Source organism: Cyprinus carpio, chromosome B2, assembly GCF_018340385.1.
Source record: "Cyprinus carpio isolate SPL01 chromosome B2, ASM1834038v1, whole genome shotgun sequence".
NCBI lineage: Eukaryota > Metazoa > Chordata > Actinopteri > Cypriniformes > Cyprinidae > Cyprinus > Cyprinus carpio.
This window is the reverse complement of record NC_056598.1, coordinates 21,526,762-21,542,075: the sequence shown is the minus strand read 5'-3', so window position 1 is coordinate 21,542,075 and position 15,314 is coordinate 21,526,762. Positions and strand designations below refer to the sequence as shown.

The 15,314-nt window shown below is 33.8% G+C and overlaps 2 protein-coding genes across 3 annotated transcripts; both read right to left on the bottom strand.

The window, feature by feature from the left end:
• LOC109099529 (sterile alpha motif domain-containing protein 7-like) lies at positions 1 to 8,115 on the bottom strand. 2 transcript variants are annotated; one of them, XM_042718607.1, is made up of 10 exons: positions 7,525 to 8,115; positions 4,574 to 4,644; positions 3,849 to 3,966; positions 3,596 to 3,722; positions 2,913 to 3,037; positions 2,736 to 2,814; positions 1,657 to 2,345; positions 998 to 1,119; positions 806 to 916; positions 1 to 580 (listed from the first exon to the last, which is right to left on the bottom strand). In XM_042718607.1, the coding sequence occupies exons 3-10, from the start codon at positions 3,949 to 3,951 to the stop codon at positions 344 to 346; spliced, it is 1,593 nt and encodes a 530-aa protein (XP_042574541.1). In that variant the 5' UTR covers positions 3,952 to 3,966; positions 4,574 to 4,644; positions 7,525 to 8,115; the 3' UTR covers positions 1 to 343. The 2 variants fall into 2 exon arrangements, with proteins under 2 accessions (XP_042574541.1, XP_042574543.1); XM_042718609.1 differs by having other exon boundaries at positions 3,596 to 3,719; positions 7,525 to 8,114.
• Positions 8,116 to 13,413: 5,298 nt separating this feature from the next.
• On the bottom strand, positions 13,414 to 14,974 carry LOC109081219 (apolipoprotein D-like). Its single transcript, XM_019096213.2, has 5 exons — positions 14,853 to 14,974; positions 14,631 to 14,765; positions 14,350 to 14,468; positions 14,040 to 14,128; positions 13,414 to 13,946 (listed from the first exon to the last, which is right to left on the bottom strand). The coding sequence occupies exons 2-5, from the start codon at positions 14,748 to 14,750 to the stop codon at positions 13,705 to 13,707; spliced, it is 570 nt and encodes a 189-aa protein (XP_018951758.1). The 5' UTR covers positions 14,751 to 14,765; positions 14,853 to 14,974; the 3' UTR covers positions 13,414 to 13,704.
• Positions 14,975 to 15,314: the final 340 nt, after the last annotated feature.

The following is a 15,314-nucleotide window of genomic DNA, read 5'->3' as shown; positions in this document are numbered from 1 at the left end:
GAATAAGTCAAGTTTAAAGTAAAAACCAAAATAAAATTTTACAATAGAAAAGGCTGCAATGATAAGGACAAAAACTTATTTGTACTTGATTTGCTAACATATTACAAAATATACATATATAGAAAAATCCTGCATTCAAAAATCTAAATCTGTTAGAGACCACATTCTGAACCTATTGCATAACACGGATCATAATATATTTGTGAAGAATACTTAATATATGAAATATATGACCAGTATATTCACTATAGAAATGTCAGTGCCAGTCTACCTTATGCATTAGGTGTCAAAACAGTAAGAGATTCTGAGGTAAAAAAGAGGTCCAACAGTTCTGCATGCTGTTTCAGGTGCTCTCACTCATCTGGCTTGGTGAAGGATGATCAGCTTCACTTACAGGCTCTGTGGATTTAAGAGCCTCTGTGTCTCTGGGGCTGCTGAGCAGCTCCACACTGTTGCAGTTGAGAGGAGAGCTGATGTCAGATGATCTGTCACCGCTTTTCTCAGGCGGAGGCTGCAGACCGGAGACAGGCAAAGGCAAGTTCATCATGTTGTAGAACATGTTACCCAGCCGTCGGGACAACTGAAAAGAGAACAGAACAAGCAAATGAGTTTATTTTTTAATAAACTTTAACTAAAGACCAAGTACCTCTTGGAGGGAAGAGAGGACCCTTTAAATAATCAGTATATTTCATTTAACATATACACAATATTCTTCATTTTACTTAATATTTTAATATTAATTAAATTTGAATGATTAACCTGCTTATCGAGATAAAATTTGGTCCTTTTTAAAGATGGCGAATACCTGTGATCGTATCTTAAGTGCTGGCCCGAGCTTTAGACCGAGAGTATCCAGGAGGTGGTCCTCTGTAAGAAGAGGTAACGTCTCTCCATCAATCATGTGGTCTTTGAATGTCTGCAACAGGTGACACACAAAAGAATGAAACTTAAAGCTATGTAATTATAATTGCATTTTGTCATTTTACATTTGTATTACCTGTGCATATTCAGCGCAACTTGGTATTTCACTGATGAAGTTGTAGACGTCATCAACTGACCACTTGCGAATATCTTCTAATGAAGTCATCTCTTCTCCGTTAAGAAACATATTAGGATGTCCTAGTTGAAAATTAAAAAAAAAAAAAAAAAATAGGTAACGATGACTATAATGCATCATCATTTTAATATTTCTTAAAAGAAATGTATAGTGGCTAACAAAAGCGTGCCTAACAAACAGTGAAAGAGCAGTGTTTTTATTGTTAAACTAAAATTAAAATGATAAAAATGTTTTCATTAATTTAAATAAATCTGAAAAGAAATGAAATATAAATATTAGATAAAAAACTTAGATTTAAAAAACGTCTAAGAAATTGCATTGGCAGCTAACTGAAATAAATTGTTGAAATATTTCAGTTTAAATACTAAAATGACTAAACTAGAAATAAGAATAAATTAAAGTTACATAGAAATATTTAAACAAAGCCCCCCTAAAATAAGACAAAAGCACATAACAATACTTAAACGTCCACTTAAATTACAATGAAAACAGAAAATATAATAAAGTCTCACTCAAAATATCAATTAATGTTATAATAGTGTATAAATAATACTAAAACAACGCAGTTAAACTCAACCACTGCATTTAAACAAACTCACCAAGTGGTACAAGTCCATTTCCTGGCACAGGGAGCATGTAGGGCATCCCTGTGAGAGGGCCAGCGGCAGACGGGTACAGAAACTTTTCTTGGAAAGCCGAGCAAGGGTTGGATATGTCTTTGTCACTGGTGCTAGCATTGCAGTTGGTGACTTCTGCACATCCCTCCTGTCCACTAATACATGCCTTGCGAATCCCTGGCTCTCCTTCCTTAAAACCTTTCCTACTGCAAGCAGAAGACAGCTCTGTTTCTACTTTGGTTTGGTGTGGTTTGCTGGTGGTGGCCTCATTGCTCATTTCACCTTTCCCTTCAACTTCCTTCTCCTCCCCTGAGGCAGCTCCTGGACTCTGCTCGATGTTCTTCTCTTCTGATTGGCCTTTGGGGAGAGTGATGCTGTTGTCTGAGCTCTTATGATTGGCGGTCCTTCTGCCGGTCCTGCGTCCTCGCTCCCTTTGCAGTGTGCTGATCGGTGGGTAAGGACTTGACATGAGGAGACTGTTGGCGTGCAGGTCGTCAAGGGCATTGCGATGGACGAATACATCATGACCATCTGGGAGTCGCTGGCGTCCCCTGAAGGCCATTGGATTGGGTTGGATGCCCTGGTACATCATGGGATTCTCCATCCCAATAAAACCCTTCTGGTGGGCATTCTCCAGTTCTTTTTGGTGCAGGATAGCATTCATCTCCATCTTGTTAAAAATAAAATAAAATTACAATTAGTGCATGCCCCGTTTTTCAACGGTGGTGGTTCCGGAAGTGTATTATTACATAGTATTTTTCCATTCATTTTTCTATAAGGAAAGTCTTTGTTAAAACATTATAAGCCATAAACCAAGACAACCAGCTACAAGGTGAATAAAAACATTACAAACTTTTATTCAAAGGAAAAAAGGAATTAAAATTGGACAAAATGAAAATGAAAAGCTAGATAGATAGATAGATAAATTAACAATTAATTAATCAGAGTGCACAACTGTCTGTCTTCCCAATGGAGTTTTTTCCTTCTGGAACCTGATTGTTGCACTCTATGATGATTTTACTCCCATTGAATATAGGTATAGCAAATGCACTGAAATTTACCTGGCTATGTTCTGTTTGTGAATTAACTCTTGTCGTCTAGCAACCGTCTCCATGGATTCAGTGGGAAGGAATCCGTAACCTGCAAAATGGAAAACACTTGTAAAATTAGGTTGTTCTTCCTCACTGAGCTTCCCCTGTACTTCTCTACATTTAACCAGTGCATCATTTCATTCTAACCTGTGCCAGGGAATCCTCTGCTTGGAATAACATTGGAGTTTGGGGGCAGAGGTGGGCCGAGGTGGGCACCCATGTGGATTTGTCTAGCATCAGCTGATATCATTTCAGTGGGCGGCAGCAGTTCCCTATGGATAAAGAGGATTAAAATCATCATTAAAAATTCAACTAACACAGATTACATCACTGTTATATGATTATATTGTTATTTTCTACATTCTGTTGTTATTCTCTTCTTATGTTCTTTTTTTTATTCCTATTCCCATTTTCTTTTCCCATTCCTAATGTCTTTTTTATGCTTTTTGTTTTTATTTTATTGTTAATTTTATTTCTGTGCTAGTTCATTCTTTGTATGGAGAGTCATAAAATGATTTCACTGCATGCTGTACTGTGTATGATTGTGTTTGACAAATAAAATTTGAATTTAGATTTAAAAATAAAAAATTAAACTATAATTAAATTGCTAAAATTCTACTCACAGCCTAAACTCCAAATTAACTTGCACTACCGCCATGAAATTTTATATACTCATTCTCTTTTAATTTGCACTACTGCCATTTAATTTTTTCTATGTAAATATTATGCTACTGCCATGCCAATAAAGCTCATGTAAACTGAACCTAAAATATCCATGAACAATTAAAAACTCATTCTCTTTTACTGTCTTGGTGTTCATTCTAACAGACCTCTCCATGAAGCGGGGATCAAACTGTGCAGGAACACCCTGCAGTCTCTGCTGTCCCTGAGCCAAGATCTGTGGAGCCATGGCCATCTGGTTCCTCATCATGAGCTCCTGTCTTTGCCGTAACTCTGCTTCACACACAGGGGAACAGATGAAGGTGTCAGTAGCCTAATAGCTCTTTCTCAGCTATATTTCTTCAAGGTTGCGATCAGCTCTGGTTTAGGTGTTCTATGAACACTTCCATGATAAACTCTCACCTCCAGCAGACATTCCATTGACCAGTCGGTACCAGTGTTTCTCATCTAGAGCGCCTTGCTCTCCCAGAGCCGATATCTTCCTTAGCTGTTCACGTGGGGTCATGACACTGCCTCTTTCCTGAATGTAACAATACACATATTTAAATAACTTACAACACACAGTAGTGGTGTTTCCTGTCTAAATTAAGTTGAATCTTTGAATGATCGAAGATTCAGTTATTTATTCATAATAATTTATTCATAACATGCTACTCTTACTATTTTAGAAAGGGAGGCTATAGAAAGATACGGTAAAATTCGCAGGAGTTGTATGCGGTTCTGAATTCAGCAACTTGTTTCATTTGTAAATGAATCAGGATTTTGAAGAATCGATTTAGTGAATTACTCAATGATTTACTCATAAAGTCAGTCACTTGTCACCACCTGCTGGCGCAATTATGTAACTGCAGATAAAGTCATTGAAAGTATAAAACCGCATGGAAACTTATGATGTACTTTCACTGCAATACTGTAATAGCAACAAGACGAATTACATAGCCTACTATTGACACAAGACACACAACCGAACAACTGGCTCATAAATCAGTACTACAGTTTACTAATACTAATACATTCTTGACAGGTTAGTGAACAACACATATTTAAGATGCAACCAACCAAGATAAAAACATTAAGAGAACTCAAACATCAATGTTAAAAAGAACAGATGTCATGTAATGAAGTACCTGTTCACTCCTGTGCTTTATCTTCACTCACTCAGGTACAAGATATTTTCGTAATGTCACTCCTTTTCAGTCTGAAATTGAGAAACCATATATATAGAGAGAAAATGATAGGTTGTAACCAGTTTGTCAGCATCTTTGTTCCTTGGTAGTAGATATTTCCAGTGAAAATAATTATCTTGAAATATAGTAGTGTAACCAGTTCTTGGGATTTTCTAAGTAACCACTTAGAGCACAAAACAGGCTTATAACCATTAGGAAAATGTATGTGACCCTAGACCACAAAACCAGTCATAGGCAGCACGGGTATATTTGTAGCAATAGCCAACAATACATTTGGGTCAAAATTATCAATTTGCCTTTTACGCCAAAAATCATTCGGATATTAAGTGAAGATCATGTTCCATGAACATATTTTGCAAATTTCCTACAGTAAATATATCAAAAGTTAATTTTTGATTAGTAATATGCATTGCTAAGGACTTCATTTGGACAACTTTAAAGGTGATTTTTTTGCACCCTCAGATTTCAGATTTTCAAATTGTTGTATCTCGGCCAAATATTGTCCTATCCTAACAAACCATACATCAATGGAAAGATTATTAATTCAGTAGATAATGTATAAATCTCAATTTTAAAATAAATTGACCCTTTTGACTGGTTTTGTGGTCTATGGTCATTTCATATTATATTATATTATATTATATTATATTATATTATATTATATTATATTATATTATATTATATTATATTATATTATATTATATTATATTATATTATATTATATTATATTATATTATAACATAGTATTGCATTATATTATAACATAGTATTGTATTGTGATATTATTCACTTCATATGTCATGTAAAAAAATAAAAAAAATAAAAAATATATATAAGTGAAGTGTAAATATTTCTACCTGTGAAAATTTATTTACTGGAATAATATAACAAGCCTAAATAATTAAATCTGCAGATCTTTATTCCTGGATAAATTCTCCTGTATTCTGTACGGGATAGCCTCTGTGCGTATTACCCGTTATGAGGAGCCATTCTAATCTGAGTCCTGTAATCCTCCTGTTAGTCCAGCAGTCTGCCTGCTACATCTGCTGACCTGCATGCGTGCGGTCCTGCTGTCAGCCAACCCCCAAACTACCTTCAGGGCCCCTATTCCCCCCTCGGATCCTATTAGCTAAGTCCTGACTATACAGCATTTTAAAGGGATGTGTTGGAGGTAATCCCAGAGTTTAGAGTTTTACCCTCAGCAAACCTTGCCTGTAAGCATACCGGACAATACACCCTAAGTGCTAAGCTTATTAGCCTCCATTAGCCCCAGAGATGTCCTAAAAACACCTTGGGATATAAATCTGGGATACAATCGGTTTATGCGGTAAATGTGGTGCAGGCAGACACACAGTCAACCATGTTAAAACTCTGCCTGATACACAGAAGAGTCTGTAAATGATAGCCTATTTATTATCTGTATTTATTATTTATGGTCATTTTTATATGTAGAATTATTCCTTAAATAATGTTAAAAATATATATAAAATGCTAAATGTACCAATAAAGGTTCTTCAGGTTATTAAAATGCTCTTCACGCTAAGAAAAAAAAAACATGGTCATTTTAAGATCTGTTTACTGAATTTATGTATACATATTTTGAATAATTATTAAAGATTCGTATAAAAACACAAAATGTACTGACAGCTATGTCATTTTATCAATCAGTATTCATTTACAGAATTTTAAAATACATATTTAAATATATATATATTTATATACAGTATATACATTTATATATTTATTAGGGCTGTCAAATGATTAATCACGATTAATCACATCCAAAATAAAAGTTTTGTTTACATAATATATGTGTGTATACTGTGTATATTTATTATGTATATATAAATACACACACATGCATGTATATATTTAAGAAGAATATGTTATGTTTATATATTAAATATATTTATATATAATATAAAATATAAGAATATAAATATATAAATGTATATACATGTAAATATTTTCTAAATATATAATTTATGTGTGTGTGTGTTTATATATACATAATAAATATACCTTGTACACATACATATATTATGTAAAAAAAACTTTTATTTTGGATGTGATTAATCGTGATTAATCATTTGACAGCCCTAATATTTATATATTATATTTATTTATTTATTTATTTTCATTACTCAAATCTGTAAGCTAGCAGATATTATAAGTAGGCACCTTAATATTAGTATTGTTTTTCTCACATTATTAAGAGTAGACATGCAAAAGCATTTAATGATTTGCAGCATTCAAGATGTTTACAGAACAATACCATATGTGGCTTAAACATATAAATAAGTAAGGCAAACCCTAATATTAGTCATATTTCCAAAGCAAGTGCAGTTTTTGGCATATGTGTGACAAGTGATGCCATATCCAAGTCACAGACGTGAACTGGAAGGATTTGCTTGTGGCTAATCTCATTAAAGGAATAAATTAAGGGAAAACTGCTGACGACTTAAATCAAGCCTTGCATTTGGGTAGGTCATAGTAGAGAATATAATAATCATCTGGTCTAATGTATTTCCTTTGTACAGTAAGGGCACAAGATAATTCTAATAGTAGACATCCAAGTCTAGGATGGAAGTCACAAGGATATGAACAGTATCAAGTACCTTGATCACTTTTTTTTTTAAGTGATTTTTAACAAGTAATTTAATAAAGATTTGGTTGAAATGAAATGTTATTATATGTTATTATAATTCAGAGTGACAGTTGCAATGCATATAACACTGTTGCACACCATTGCAATGAATGAGTGAAATGAACATGTAAAATGCAGTCTAAACCCTTACATTACAGGTAAAAATACATAGCAGAAACAAGCAAAACACCAAACAGTGGAAGGTAAATTGAAGGCATTAAGACTGAAGAGACATTAGACTCACCTCTGAATGTCTGCCAGAGAAATGGGAATCTGTCCAAACTCTCAGTCAGGATGAAGATATTAATACATTCATTCCAAACAAGCAAAATGATTCCAAAACGAGCATGAGACCTGAAGCTGCAACAAGAAAGTCCACAACTCTCAGCACTCTGAGGTCTTCAGTCCTGCCGCAAATGCCTTGGCCAACAAGTGCCAGCTCCTGGTCTTAACTAAAAAAGACCTTTAATTACAGATTCATGTTATCTCTATTAGCTTGGCTTTATCTGCCTGCTTAAGCCCCCCTTACCTGACATCACTATGATCTCTCGTCCAACTGCACATGGGACACTCTGCTGAAATGTAATTAAGAGCACTTCCTAAGCACAGTGGCTAAACCTCTTTCAACATTTACCTCAGTAATCTTCTGTTAGCACTTTAAGACCGAGGGTAAGACACCTAAATGCCCAGCTTCCTTTTCCATGGAAAAGACAGTGTCAATTGAAATCAAGCAAGATGTGCATGTGCCTTTCAAGTGTTTTTTTTGTGCATGCAACACAGAAATGATTCTCTGAGTGTTAATGAGAGGCTGTATGAGGTCTCATTGGGTGCCTGCCCTCCTGACTATGTTGTGGAGGATCATGCGCTCAGACTTGTTAATCTGACAGTTTGTGCTCACCACCCGCTTACAGCATCGTCTGCAGTTGCCAGACTTATATTTTTTAACACTGAGAGGATCAGGGAGAATTAGTATAGGGATAGGTGTGCGCACAATTGGGTGGCATATGAGCATTTTGCAGCAAAACAGATTCTTGGGGAGACGCAAACACGCGGAGATTGGCGGCAAGCGTTCACTTCCCGCTGGGATAAGCTGACAGAGGGTTAATAAAGCTGTTTTGCTGATTATTAGAAATGGCCCCACACACCACCTCCTGTGCTATGCAAGGTTTGTAAGAAATTAGCAAACAAATGCTTGTGAAGCCAAAGGAATCTCAAATACTGATTGATGACATTACCATTAGCATTTAAACTTGAGGCCTTAAAAATGTCAATATGCACTATTCAAAGATTTGTGGTCAGTAAGACTTTTTTTTTTTTAAATAAATAAATACATTTATTCAGCAGAAATGCATTAACCATGTTGATAAAAAAAACAGCATATGCTGGTTAGGTATGTTTTGAAGCATGGTAGTTGAGTTGGTTTAAGCTGGTCCTGAACAGGAGCTAGTTGCTCAGGAGTCAGGACCAGTTTAAACCAGCTCATGACCAACTAAGGACCAGCTTAAACCAGCTCAAACCAACAACCATGCTTCAAGACATACCTAGCCAGCATATGAAGTTTTTTAAACAGGGTAAATTGATCAAAAGTGACAGTAAATACATGTATAATGTTACATTGATTCGAAAAAATAAATGCTATTATTCTATGCAAATATTAGAAGGATTTCTGAAGGATCATGTGACACTGCAGACAGGAATAATGGCTACTGAAAATTCAGTTTTGCTAACAAAGGAACAAATTAATAATATATCAAAATAGAAAAGTCAGTTTAAAGTGTAATAATATTTTACAATATTACTGTTTTACTGTATCAAATAAATGCAGCCATCATTGAAAAAAAAGATTATACTACATTTTTTTAAGGTAAGTGGTTGCAAACAATTTATTTTTGCCAGATTTAAAAACAAAAAACCTTGTTGAAATGTAGTCAACTAAATTTATTTATTTAAATAAAATTAAAAAATTAAATAAATAAATAAAAAGCTAAAATAAATCGAATGCAACCATTTACCTTAAAAAATTAGTAAATTCAATTAATCATTTTTAAAAAGCATAACAGACTTTAAAAAACAACAACTTTTGAGGAGCATTTTAAATCAAATGCTGTTGCTCTATAACTAGAAATTTCTGCTTTATTTACTGAAGTTTTGAAGAGCAGAAAGTGACCATTATTTTATTCATATCTTTATTGTTCTGTGCAATTTCTTTTTTTTTACAGTCACAAAAAGTCTTATTTTGAGAAAAGACATGAATAAAATCTTATTAATCCTAAAATATTGTGCAAGTCAATCACACAGGTTTAATAATATGAACAGATCTTACAATTATTTATCAAATCTACAATAGCATCATTCCAAACAAACCATACATCTGTAAGTCTTTAACTGTATTTTAATGTGATTATTCTACTAATCACAGTAGACTAATCTTCTCATAAATGTTGCACAGGTGTGGACTCATATCAGCCAAAAAGAGAAAATCAAGAATAAAGTGCTTAGACTTCGGGAGAGCAGAGTATTAAGACATGTAAACCACTAATTTAAGAATCTGTGCAGAGTAAGCTTTTTAAGAGGGATTTCTGCCCAGCCTGTTTGTGCACTGTATTATAGAGTCACAGTGAGGCAAAGGGATAATGTGCTGTTTAACCCCAGAACCACTAGGTAAAGACTCTATTTGTGTAGTCTGAATTATCTTAGAGGATAAAGGAACTCTATCAAATACAGACATGAATAATACAGTCAGTGTTACCACAGTGACCACAAATACATGCAAAATAGACCTATGACCTCTGACCCCTATGGGGCGTGCTGTTATTAGTGCACCACACGTAGACCTGCAGTATGAAGTTATTAACACATGCCTTTTAGACTTATGGATATCCTGGGTCAGTTTCAATATAGAATAGATTATTTTCATAATTCTTTATGCACTAAAAACACTACCACTGAAAATCAAGACGTCCCAAAAACATGTTTTGGAGAACATATATCAGGTAAAATCTTTTATTTTATGTTTTTATTTAAAATTCAATTTCGGAAATAAAATAAATTTTGACTTTATAAATATAAAATGTTACGATTTCAATCATGTTCTGTTCAAATGTTACAAAATACATTTAAATTTAAATATAAATTTGTTTAAAATGAAATAATAATGTAATTCTTGTTCAGATTAAATAATATTCATTTATTCATTTCATTTTTCAGTTGTTAATATTTAAAAATCTTCCTTCCACCTAAATCAAATGTGTGGTGACCAGCATGCAGGGAGCTATTTTGACTATCAAACTTTTAGACACAACATTTAATGACATTCTCCAGCCTTCATTGACCGCCAGCACGGACAGCAGAGGCAGAACCCGTAGAGCCTGCATTCTCTCAGTTTCACCTGAGTGGCAAATTTAATCTAAATCATTTGTTATATTATCACATAAATAACTGAACTGTCCTTTCCTGTGCAAAAACTACAGAAAAGGTCATTCAGACTTCATCTTACCTGTTCTGACCTGTACCTGAGGTGAGGTGTTGGAGCTAGAGATGGATATATAAGCCATGATGTCATTTTTGAATTAATTTTGGCAGTAAACCCCACCTTCATTACATGATGTCTTTGTTGGGGAAGGTTGAGGCTCTTCACATCTGTTCAAACAGGGGGCTTATGACACACAAAGGTCATTCAAACACACCTGCAGGCTAATCATTCTTTCAATACACTCATAAGGGAAATGGCATGCAATTATAGCTCTAAAAAAGAACTGGCTATGAATTTTATCAGTAGGACAATGTGACCAACATGTTAAAAACACTACTCAAATTTCTTACCTAATAAGGTTTTACAAAACACCTATAAAATAAAAATATCGAACTCTTTATAATCTTAGTACAACTGACACTGGAGGATGGATAAATGAATGACATCTATAGTAATTCTAATAAAACTCACTGATATCTTAAAAACATTACATTTTATATAATGTATAAACATACATTAGGTAAGTTCATTTTGCATGTTATAAAAAGTTTTTGGGCATGCATCCAGAAAGTGTTCTAGAACATTTCATGCCCTTATCCCGACCTTTAAATCGAACTACATATTGCAAAGATGAATTTATAAGATTATAGACAAACATAGGCTATATATAGGTTCTAGTCACCCATCATTTCATTAAAATAAGAACAATTCATAAACTGATGTATGTAATTTTTTTTTGATTGCAAAGACCAAAGAATGTTTGATGTTAGTTGTGCAATTAGATATGGATAAGTCGATTTATTATTCTACCTCTGACTGTGTTCTTTCACACTGAATAATTTTGAATAGTCAAACTGCTGGCCCTCAACCAGACCAGTAAAAGCAAGACTGATGCAAAAGTGTTTGTACTTTATAACTAAATAATATACAAAGAAAAAGAGATATAGTTTAATAAAAAATTTATTTAATAGTTTATCTGCATTGGCCAAAAACTGAACAGCTGTTCAAAGATTTAATAGGATGCTAGGATGATAGAATTAAATCTTTGTGCAAAATCAGATACTTATATATATACATTAATTAGCCTAATATGATAGGCTTTTAGACCTCAAGCAGACAGTAGACTATAGCATAACCGTAACATGTACTGTGTCTTCAGTTCAGCGTCACACCACTAGATGTCACTCTATTTATGATATTGACGCAGCATTTGACAATATAGTCAATTAACAAGATCTGTAATTAAACATGGTAAATGCCGAACTCTTTCCTCAGTGTTTAGAAATGCTTAAGTGTAGTTATGAGTCTGCCTTTGAATCTGCTTATATCAACCCATTATTCTGAAGCATATTCTGTCGACTACTTTACTTTCTACATTTGTTTTAAAATGTTTATTTGTATAAAATGACGTTGTTTCATTGTTTTTTTTATGTTAAATGACTACAAAGTAGTAGTCATTAGTTTTATTAGTTCTTCTTTTCTAGTGCAGGTTTTTGTTGAGAACATGCGTCCTTCACTGTCACCTGTGAGCACGTGGCCGCTCTTTGATTAGTGTTCTTTGACTTATTTATCACAAACCGCTGGAACATGCAAAACATACAGCGACACGTGAGGACACGCTCATTGTGTAAACCCATTATGTAAATCTAGATCCATTGCATAAAGATTTTTTTTTTCTTTTTTTTTTCCCACATAAACGTGTTTGGTGGCAGAAACTATAGGATGTATTTCATGTTTAGGCTAAACCAAAATGTTAAACGACAGCCAGTAATATAATGCAAAATTCTAACGAAATCTGAAATAATATTTGTAAAAATCATTATTAAAAAAAATTATAAAATAAAATAAATCATCATCCCACAAAAAGGAAGTTGTCATGATCTGTGTCAATAATTAGTGTCTGATCAAATACTGATCTAAACAATTCTGCCAGTTCATCTTTACAGAAGACACTGTTACTGGTGATTTTACTTACAATGAGGTGTACTTTTAATCAGGTTTGTTTTATTTAATACCCAGATTTTATGCTCACACACCTGTGTAATGTTTCTAGTGTTTGTAGCCTATTTTCTGTGAGGATTTCTTTTACAATGAGATTTTCTTTGAGCTCAGTCAACTGCAGGTAAGAGAAAAAAATTAAAAGTTTTAAAAAGTGTGTGGAAGCTCCATGTTCAGCTGAACACAAGAACATGTGACACCATCATCACTGCAAGAGAAGTTTCATTCCCATTCTAGTCCTGTTGGAAACTTTCTCTGTGTAAAAATGAAAGGATTTACTCAACAAACATCTCATGGTTTGATTTGCAATCATGTTCATGGAATTTAAATGACAAAACTGGACAATCTTCAGCAGGTTTTCTTGTTTCAGTTTATATAAAACATCCTTGCAAGCTTGTCATATGAATTTCATGGTCTTGTTTAGGCGCCAAATATGACATTTTAGTCTAATAATAATCTTTAGTCTTATTTTTGTGTAATATTGTAAAATTTTGCAAAACATGGAAAAATATTATTTATCTGTATTCAAATAAACAACCCTTTTCCCTACAAAATAACGATGATTATACAAAGAAATTGCAAAATAATAATAATAATAATCTTCATAATCCTATCGGACATGATCAGAACAATTTTTGTGCACATAAATGAAAAAAGAGAGTGTTTGAAATTTTTTATATTTATTAAAAGTCTGATCCACAGACATCATTCAGCTGTTTGAAGAAAGAAAAGTGACATCAGAAATGCATAAATTAAACTAAAAGCTTTAGTTTACATAGTGACATTCAGTAGCCTACTATTGACTTCAATTTGCAGATAGATGCATTCACATTCTCAAGCAACAGACCACTGATTGAGAAAAATGTTGTATGTAAAGAGCTTACATTTATATTGTTTTTTAAAAAACATAATTAGACCACAACACATCTCACAGTAGTTCATTAGGCAGCTCTATTAAGGCATAACGCTGCACAGCTCCGGTCTCTGGTCAGTCTCAGTAAAACTATCAGTACTGATGCCATGGGATTTGAGGATGTCTAAGAGCTCAGAGACGGTCTCTTTAGGAAGAGTTCGGGTTCTGCTCATGATCCAGGAAAACTCAGCACGAAAGAGACCGGCGAAATCAGAGCAAGAGTAAACCAGGGTGTAGGTGTCATAATCAGTAGCCAGCACCCAGTAGGGGGCAGGAGGAGCATCTGAAATACAACATATCACAAAGAACTCAAATCTCAGATTCTTAATAAATAAATATATAAATAAACTAAGAAAAATGATTTGTTTAGACTTACCTTCAAAGAAGCTGACTTCAAGTTTGGCAGGTTCTGATGCATCTGCAATCTTGGCAGTTCCCTCAATGAAGCTTATAGTGCCATTAGCACTGTGGAGATGTTCAGTCAAATGATATTAGGTGGAAGTGCAAACTATTTTAAATATTCTTAATATTAACAAATCAGTTTTTTATTTTTAAACATTTTTATTTACTCATATATTGTGAAAGGTATTTTAAACATGAATATGAATTAAATATGTATATATTGTGATTTTTATTTTATTTTATTATTAACTCCTATATTTTAGTAATTGTTCATCAGTACTTACAGAAGCTCATCATTTCGAACCAGGACAATACCGTCACCGAGAGTATAAGTGGCCTGGCAACACTCTCCTAACTGGAACGGGGCAGGAATCTTCATGATCTCATGCCACCTGCCCATGTACTACAAAAGGACAAAATGATGAGAAATAATGCAACAAAAATTTTGGGGGGTGAAAAATGCAGATAATGAATTTTTATTAATTAAATGATTAATTGTACATTTGTTCCTGATAATAAAAAATTATATAAAAGATTAAAAAACATTTATAAAAAAAAAGTTTACCCTTGTAGGATCAAAGTTTTGCTGAACAGGAGGCTGTGGACATTTTCCAGAGCCGATGGACTGAGCGCTGACCGCCAGCACAGACAGCAGAGTCAGAGACAGAACCTGAAGAGCCTGCATTCTCTCAGTTTAAACCTGAAAAAAAAGTCATATTTAATGAGAACAAGAAGAAATTTGGCTTTAAGACTTGGATAGTTGAAATTCAAATGCAGAGCATCTTACCTGTTTGGTCTCAAGTGTGGAACTTGTGTTCAAGGTAAAGAACTGCGACAGATTTCAGTATTTATAGAGCTTTACATGTGTTCGTTATATCACTAACTCCACCCCCCCTCAACTAAAACAGGTTTGGGGAACCTGGGCATCTGCTCGACAATATGTTGAAGGTTAAATAAACACACCGTGAGTTGTTGAGTGATGAACGGGTCACCACAGCTTTCCACATCCTTGAAATTAAAACTGTTAAAGACATTCAAATGGTTGTTTATTCTTCAAATGTTAATAACCAATTATTTGAGTGTACAATGCAAAAACAAAACAATCAATAGTCACAAATTCTGACTGATGTGACAGGACACAAAAAAAGCTTTAATATAAGTGAATATGACAGTCAGGTTCATATCTGTAACCTTAGCATCATTTTAGTCTGAATATGCATTTTAAAGACAGCTAAAACCCTGATATCAA